The 9,296-nt window shown below is 42.6% G+C and overlaps 1 protein-coding gene across 1 annotated transcript in view; it reads left to right on the top strand.

The window, feature by feature from the left end:
* The first annotated feature begins 4,824 nt into the window (after window positions 1-4,824).
* The window catches only part of LOC135702837 (homeotic protein empty spiracles-like), a 44,938-nt gene continuing 40,466 nt past the window's right edge, over window positions 4,825-9,296 (top strand). The window contains exon 1 of the mRNA XM_065223877.1: window positions 4,825-6,014. Within this exon, the coding sequence (XP_065079949.1) occupies window positions 5,312-6,014 (703 nt within the window). The 5' untranslated portion in view covers window positions 4,825-5,311. The remainder of the gene's footprint in view (window positions 6,015-9,296) is intronic.

The raw sequence follows: 9,296 nt of genomic DNA, 5'->3' as shown, positions 1-9,296 counted from the left end.
AAACTCGAAAGTACGTTTGATTGAGTTGAATTTTGTGTCTATTATGACCAATTTCCGTTTTTATCATTTACTATCACACGCAAGGAGTATCGCTTCAACCCAGTGTAGATGAATTGCGTTTTTTTTTAAATCTTCGCTGTTACGTACGAACGAAATGAACAAATGAGTTCATTGTACATCAACGAGTACACGTTTGTTGATATTCTCCAGTGCTTGATTATCCAACCCAAAATTGTCAAAATCAGAAATGATCCTCAAAAGCAAAATAATCAAATTCATTTTAGGCAAAATTATTATTTTAAATATTGTCGACTGCAGAGCCTAAAACCGGGATTTTATCATCAGTTCACCTTGAGGCAATAATTTGCCATCGGTTTGTGTGTAAAAATTAACACGACACGTCCTTCAGCGCTATATTCGAGTAAAATGAAAATAATCATTTTGCATTTGATCCTCAAAATCATCCCCACCAAGATGAAGACGAATATTAATATTGACAACAACGGAGGCGATAATGAACATCCTGGGGGGGGACGTGCTGTCAAATCAGCCTACTGATCATTCTTGTATGAAACTGGTTCCAAACGTAAACAAACGCTGTATGTTTCTTATGGCGTGTTTACGTTTGGAACCAGTTATGCGAGGCATGCGAGGTAGGCGACGATTGTTCGTATTTGACAGCCCCCTCCCCCCCTTGTGAACATCCAGCCACGAATGAAGGAAAACCAATGTTGACTACGATACTCAGAGGTTGCCTTGATCAAGAAAATGTTGTTATGTCAAAATTCAGATTCATGCATGTAGTTGGTCTATCTGTTAAGGTTGTCTTCATTTTCAGCTATGTTGAGTGTAGAAGGAATGATTTTTATCAGAACTGATTATGACTCAATTTTATGTCAAAATTGACGCTCGTATATGTCAGTCTCAGAGCACTTAAATTTACATTAATTTTTCTAAGTGTGTGCATTATCTGTCAAAAAACCCGAAAACGTATGCATTGTGCGCTGGCCTTAATATTAGGTATTTCTAAGTGTGTACTTCAGTATGTCTTACACTGTAAATCCAAACTAGGGAGGAAACATAATTCTCGGGTTGAAAAGTAGGGGGCGAGTGAAAAAATGAACAAGAAAATTGCAGGCTTCCTACAATTCTAGAACTTTCTAGTTACTTCGGTCGGACTGAATCGATCTTTCTGACTCAAGCCTTCAAGGAAGTTAGAAGTGGGCGGCGCGATATTACAATCGAGGTTGTCCGTTGGGTAAAAAGGCACGGCAGATGAGAGATTTTCTCGAGCGGTAAGGTCCACCACATTTCTCCCAGTACGCCATTTTAGTGGTAGTCCGACGGCTAGGACCGACCATTGTTTCGGCCACTCTGGGAGCTACACGTCGCCAGAACAAGGGCTGGGGCCATCCATTGTGTCAGCCATTTTGGGGAGCCTTGCGTCCCCTGGATAAGGCCATTGTTTCGGCCATTTTGGCTGGAAGTCACCACGGAAAGAGGCCTCCCGGTTGACCGGATCGACGGTCAGGTGGCCATTGAAGAGTGGTGGATCCACCACCACCCAGCATTACCAACAACCACCAGCACCGTAGTTCATCAGTAACATGCGTCCGTAAGTCACGACCACCACCACAGCACCCTCCTAAAAAACCGTAAGTCGCGATGGTTATCTTTTTTTTTTTTTTTTGAAAACCGATATGTATGAAAAGTTAGGACATAAGACAAAACACGAAAATTGTAAAAATTGTAAAATTGGTAGTTATACACGATACGTAAACAAGTAAAAAACGTGATCACGTAGTAGTTTGTATTAAAGTTAAATGGGGAAATAAATAATACCCGATGTACGAAGTTTGATTTTCAAACCACAAATTAGTAGCTTTTCTATTAGTAAAAGAAGATAGTCTTCCTTGGGTTTCACACCTTTTATTTGAATTCTGTCTTCTACGTTGAAAACTTCATACAAATTGGAAGTTTCCCACCCCTAGCTTTCTGAACTCTTGCCGTGGTTTCAAAAGGTAAGGGCGGTGTAATTAGGGACTAAGGAAAGTGAAAAAGGAGAGTAACAACATTTATCATTCGAATAAGCATCGGGTTCATGAACAAAAATCACACATTTAAATGAATCTGTCCGGTGTAGCCTCGGTTCACTAAACAAGTCTGCCAGCAACGCTGGAGGATTAAAATCAACGATACAAAACTCAAGCAAAAACAAAATCAATTATCTTAGACTAACATGTTACATCTTCGTTAGATAAAGGCGATGAACTGATCAAATGCTATATCCATTAGTTTGTCGGCGATCACGACTGAGCAAAATGAATAAAATTCTACTGTACAAACTTATATTTCATCCGTCCCATGTAATGTACCATGCTCTCCATTGATTTGTGAAGAGATTTTTCATAGTTGTTGCTTGTTTGCCTCGATTTTGTACCATGAAGGTGTATCTCGATCTTCTTCATTTTCGCATTTCAAGCTTATTGCTTATCGCATATTAGCCTATTGTTCTCTCAACTTAGTGTTGTTAAGTACAATGCCCAGTCGAACTCCAGACGAATCTAGAACCACACTACCGTTCATTCTGGCGACATCGCTCTGATGAGACAACGAAACCCTACCCCAAGCTCCTCCCCTTTTCCTATCCTTCGACAATGTACCCCTCTAACCTCGAGTAAGCCACGAGTATTCAGCCCAACTCCTACTAGACATAGAATTAAGTGAATTTTGTTACAAACAAAGAACAATGAATTATCGGCTCCGTAAAGCTAACGCGATTGAGCCTCACAAATAAACGAACTAGATAAAAAAAGTACAATGCCCAGGGGAATTGGAGAAATTTTCCAACCCGAATTTTTTTTAGAATGGACCGGGAATCGAACCCAGCCTCCTCCAGCTTGGTCTGCGCCTTCACCGACTTAGTTAAGGGAGGGCGTATATATGAATGATTCTTTCAAGATCGTATCATATTGAATTGGTAGTATAACCGATTTATATAACAGCTCTAGGATTTATGCATTTATTTTAGACTTTTTTCTCCTTGATTTGTTTTCCGTGCTGAGCACCAAGGGAGGCAGCTCCCACACCTGGACTCTACCTATCGACCCATCAACTCATGAACCGGGGACCAACGGCTTTACTTCCCTCTGATAGGCGTGATCAGAGATGTTATGCCTTAGAACATCCCGGCGACGCCGACTGGAATTGAATCCAGATCTGGTGGGGTGAGAGTTAATCACGCTTACCACTACACCTCCGATGCCGCTGTCCCAAATCCTAATTTGTAATTATGTTTCGCTCCAGAAGCAAGTAACTATGTGGAACAGCTCCCACTTTAAACGGTTAAATAATCAAATCTTCGATGCTTAAATCAATAAACTTACGGACTTTTTCCTAACAGTATACTTCAGTGGTCTCAAAAATTAATTATGACAAATTTATTCTACACTGCAGACCCCCAAATTGCAACCAATTTTAAAGACCCACACATATTATCACGCGAAAAACTTGACCCGTTTGAAAATAGGACACCAACTTCAACCGCCATGTAACAGGATTCGTTTTGCGTCATCCCCATATTTAATTACCGAACATTATCAAATCAAGTACCGTGGGAATATGGTCCAGTTCGGTTCGCTAATCACCCCAGCAATCTATCACGTAGACTCGAGTAAATTGGTTCCATTTTATCCAACCATCGCGTAATGATAATCGTCGTCGACCCAATGCAGAAGAAAAACCCGAAGCTACCACTTAACCAGTATAACAGCGCATAATTAATCAAACTGGTTGGGAAATGCTCGCTGCTCTTATTACAATCCTATTACTGAAATTCATAATTCACTCTGGTGGACGAGTTAAAAAAAATCCTCCGAAGAAAATGACGACGATGCTCTAGTAATAATCAGACGCGCGAGAGAGAGAGAAAGGGTAAAAAAATCACATCATCCAACTCATCTCGAAACACCATCGCGCGAACAAGCGCACTCACCGTGAGATCGTGAGCGCTTGCGAGCGAGCAAGCAATCATGGGGATGAGAATCAAAGACGAACGAAAAAAAAATAAAATAAAAACACAGATAATAATAATGAAAATAAACACAAATAGGGTACACCAATTATCGAATGGACTTATAACAAGCTCCTAATAATATATAATAAATAAAGTAAACATCCACCACTACCGAAACGGGTTGCTGCGAACGAACGAACTGAAGAAAACGAAGGCAGAAAAAAAGCATAAAACCGGGGCATCTCTCACCTCAAGAAGCTGTGCAAATGGAAAGTACATTAACGCGAACAAAGAGCGCTAAACGGGAGAGACCGTCCATTCAGGGTAATGTTGTTTTTAAATTGATATCGAAAGAGATGGACAATCGGTTGGATTTCGTACGACTCGAGGAAGGTGCGAGCGTGACGGAACGAGCATCATAAACATTTAATTTGCTTTTCCCCCATCAAGTGCCTCCGCTCGCAATAATGTGGGTACGATGCTAGGTGTGTACATAGGGCGTTAAGCTGGGTTTAACTCACACAGGAGACGGGAGACGGAATGGAGACTACTCTAGCTGATGAACTGGTTGAGTAGAAAAGCTTTGTGGCAATAGGCCACGCCTACTGCTCGGGGTTGGCTGAGGGAAGTGTGCGAGCATACTACCAACACAAAGCAAGCGGTTGTGCACGGTTGGCAAATGGGGGATGGAGCACATGCAACATAATACAAAGCTCTTCGGGTGGCGTTGTATTGGTGAGACCGTTCGCCCGTCGTATATGCGGATAGGTTGCGGAAAGTCACCCTACCAGTTTTCATTCCGTGTTCAGCGTTCGTTGAGCGAAGTTCTCGTGTACGTACCTGCATCAGTGAGCTCCGTGTTTGTTCGTTGCTTGATCTTGACTCCAGGTCCCTTCACCGCCGTTGTTCGCGCCACCGCCGCCGTGCTTGTGTGTTCCTCCGCCGTTCGGATACCGTCGTCGTCGTTGTTGAAGAAAGTGTGTTTTCGAACAGCAGTGCTGCAATAACAACAACAACAACAACAACAACGAAAAATTGTGCACGCTAATTGGTGTGGCCCCGGTGATTGATGATCACGCAATCGTGTTAGTGAAGATATAGTTATAGCAAGTTGATTTTGTTCCGGTGCGTTTTTGACTAACTCAAGTGATTTGGGACGAGTTAATCGGCTTGTGAGTGAAAAAAAAAGTTTGTGAAACTGAGTTCAGCCGCGAAACATTCGGCGCCCAAAACGCGGCAAGTGAATTTTATGTGATTGTCGGTGCAAATAAAAGTTACAAAATTTCGACCTACAAAATGCCGACGCTCCAACCGCGGATAGGATTCAGTATTGACTCTATAGTGGGGAACAGTACGCCCAAGTCGCCGCCTCACGCGATCACCAAGGTGGACAATTTGCAGCGATCGCCCAGTCCGCCGCAGTCCTACTCGGTACGGTTGAATCGGTTGCAGAGTCTTTCGCCGCCCCACAACTACAGCATCACCCGGCTTCCAGAATCACCGCAGAGCATCCCGGAGACACAGACCCGTTTGGAACTTCATCATAATACCAGCCCAGCTCTACAGGCCCGGTTAACTCCCGACGATCACCCGTCTGCCAAACGATCACGAAGCTCATCGCCTCCGTCTTCTCCATCTGGGCCGATGCCTACGGTAGGAGCTCCCGGACCTATCGTCGTGCCTGGACTACCGGCCGGACTGATACGACCCTTCCCCGTGAGCCCTCCTCAGCATCAACCTTCTCAGAATCCGGACATCAAGTCCCTGCCGCCGTTCATGCACACTCCGGAGATGGTCCAAGCAGCTCACAATCAGCACTTCCTAGCCGCCCAGTTCCAAGCAGCCGCTCTGGCACATGCCCAAGCCGGACAACCCTTCCCACCGCACCCAGCCGCTCATATGCACAACCCAAATCTGCCACCGCGGGATAGCTACCCTCTGTATCCGTGGCTGCTCAGCCGGCACGGTCGTGGCGTCTTCCCCATCGGATTCCCTGGCAGTAAGTACCACCACTTTAAGAGCTTATCAGCCCATCAAAACCAAATATTGACACTGACCTCGCTGCTTCAGCAGGTCACCGCCGGCCAACGTAAATCATCATCCTATAGTTTGTGGGCCGCAGCCTAGCCTTTGTTAACATTGTAACAATCTCCGATCCACGTCCGCGAGAGATTGACGACCCATTAAATCCGACTAATTTCGTTTCCTTCTATGCGAGTTCCGCCGCCGCCGCTGCCGTGGCCCGTCGGCTCGCATCGAACCCACCCAAATTTTAATAGCCTATTTAACAAATTAATCGCTCTCAACTTGTCCCTCTTCCCCGAATTGTCGTGGGTAGATTATTAATTGCTCAATTCCGACTGGTGGCGGCTAACTTGTTTCACGCTAAATTTTCACAAAACGATCCATGTCCGCCATCCGCCTGACAGAAAAGTTCTCAGGCCTATCCGTATCATGCTGCTGTTCCCGCTTCTTCTTCGTCTTCTAAGCTCGCCCGGAGAGTCATAATTCTCGCTCGGTCGATCGTCGTTGTTAACCCATGCCGCACACATGCTGAGAGCGCGTTTGTTCGATCGGGTGTTAGCATCTCAACTTTCGAAAACGTATAAGAAAGAAGAACCCCGAGCGGCTGCCCCTACAGACTGTTTAAGTAGCCTATTGTGCTGGATTCTTTTGAACGAAAGAAAAGAACAAGAAAAGGAATAACATTTCGTTTCTCATCCCAGAATGTTTGAATTGGCCTTTATAAGTCAGTCTTGCACCTACTTCAACGGACTTAATTGGAAACTGATCATTCCGGGGCGCGCTGCAGCATTTCATTGCCGGCCCAGAGCGAAACAGAGAGTGGCTGGCTCCTCTCTAGCCAAAATCTGTCATAAAACAGCTTGATTGTTGTCGATTTCTGGGAAAGAATGGTTTGTTTTTATGGGATTTCTTTCGCTTCAATGCGAGCGGAAAAAGGGAGAGTGAGGGTTTTTTTTATAGACGCACGCGAGCAAGGATCGGTTGGCTGACCAGCGATCGTAAAGTGATCATATTTGACGCGAGGTGGTGGTTGTTGTTGTTGGTCAGCGCAGCTTGCTGTGACATTTATGCACTCTTTGTGGGACGTCCAGATATGGGGATAATGTAACAATTTATGCCAAAAAAAAGAAGTTGTAGCAAGCTAATAAGTGTGGGTTAAGTAGTACTTAACAACGTTTGGAGGTTCGCTTCAAAGCAAACGCGATCAACAATTATTTAATGTACTAGGGGAAATTGATGTAATGTCGACCTAAATACCCCTAATTTGGGCCCATACATAAATTCAGCAATCGACTAAATTTTCAATAGCGACCAAAAATATCCATTAGTACCGTCCCAATGACGCGTTAATCTAGATAAAATTGATAAATAGCTGAGCCCAATGTTAGATCCCTATGCCAACATTAGAGCCATTTCCCCTATGTAAAGATTGCAAGGATAAAAGGATTTATGGATTGTTAACAGTCGACCACGATATTTTACTGAACTGGCAGAATTCCAAACGTCTCTTAACATACACAGACCATTCGACAACAGCTGTTGAAGAGTTATGCACAGCAAAAAAATAATTTTGATATCACGTCAAAGTGGATGCACTACAATCATGTCGAAAATATGGTGTAATATTACTTGCTAAAAAAGACAAAATTATCATTAATACAATGCATGAACTGACATTACGCTGCTTTTACTGCATTTGTTTATTTATGTGGTCATAAAAATTACATGAAATTTTCGACATGATTGTAGTGCATCCACTTTGATGTGATATCAAAATTATTTTTTTGCTGTGTGAGATAGTAAGTAGTAGAGAATAACAACATCCTTTCCACTTCACATAAGACTTTTTCGAGACTAATCAAATTTCTTCGTATTTAAATTACTTTTGTTTTTTTTTTTTTAATCAATACAATGTATGTGCTGAACGCTCCCAAGCTTAAAGCGCGCAATCACATTTACAGATCCGGGTTTGCAAAACATTGCTTCAAATATAATAACTGATAAGATTAGAGCATCGGCAACAATACGCCTTTTTAATGCACCACCAACGTAGAGTGCGCCACGCGAGTTCGAGAAGAAACGTCAACCAAACCGTTTGTTTACATCAGAATAAGTATTTTCCCCAACGCAAATAACAGCATTTTTCATTCAAAATCTTGCCAATTTCCATCGGTAATTGTCTTATTGTACGATTTTCCACAAATCTGAACTGATTTGCACCTTAACTATTCGCACACAAGAAATCCGGAAGATCATAACCACTAAGGCACTTTTATAATTTTCCATTTTTCTCAACAAAAATATTCCTGATATTTTCAGACACGTTACAGAATTAAATTTTTCAATTGAAGATTAAGTTTTGCAGCATCTCAGATGAATCAATTTATCAGGAAAAGTAAAAAAGTGTTCCACTTCCTATGTCTCAAGGCAAACATTTATGCTCACAACACTCTTTTTTGACGTTCTCCTATTCACCACCAAAGGTTGAATCGATCGTTTAGTTTCTATTAAAAAGGCCTATTATCGGCCTAGGTACCCATTTTGGAGCCATCGGTAGAACACTGGATCTAAATAACAAGGGTTTAAATTGTCTAAGCAAATGGAACTGAATTAGCCAAATTAGAGGCGATCCATTAAGTACGTCACGCTCTAAGAGACGAGGGAGGGTTCAGAAAGTTGTGGCAAACAATGTATAAGGTAAAGGAAAAATGTAACGAAAGGTGGGAACTGGGTTGATTTGTCTAAAATTTCGCGTGACGCACTAAATGGATGCTCCCTTAGAAAGAAGTTGCACCAATATAGGTTTTGTTTGCCTGGAACGAGACTACTGTAAACCCCCGTGATCAAACGTCATTTAGCACATGGTATGGAGTAAAGTGGCATTTCACTTTACTCCATCCCATGTGCTAAATGACGTTTAGAACGGAGGTCCACGTTAGTCTTGTTTCAGGCAGGGGTTGAAACAGTTGACGTTTCTTACTACACTTGCTTCGTTGTCGTGCGCGACAGTCTGTTTGTATTCGTACTCTCATACTCTATCGTCGTCTCTCTCACACAACACAACCGGTAGAACGAAATTCGAGCAAAATGAAAATTATCAAATAACTAAAAATATGACATGTGTGATTTCATTCTAATTCCTCAATTTGGTGTAAATTAAACCATTTCTGATACGAAATGTTATTACTAGAACATCGTTGCTTGCTATTTTCAGAATTCACACAAGCCATCAGCAGATCTTATTATGAGAAAAACT

The sequence above is a fragment of the Ochlerotatus camptorhynchus genome, unplaced genomic scaffold (genome assembly GCF_037179485.1).
Source record: "Ochlerotatus camptorhynchus isolate MF236.1 unplaced genomic scaffold, CSIRO-AGI_Acam_v1.1 ptg000201l, whole genome shotgun sequence".
Lineage (NCBI taxonomy): Eukaryota > Metazoa > Arthropoda > Insecta > Diptera > Culicidae > Ochlerotatus > Ochlerotatus camptorhynchus.
Note: the sequence above shows the minus strand (reverse complement) of the source record. Positions and strands in the feature narration are given on the sequence as shown.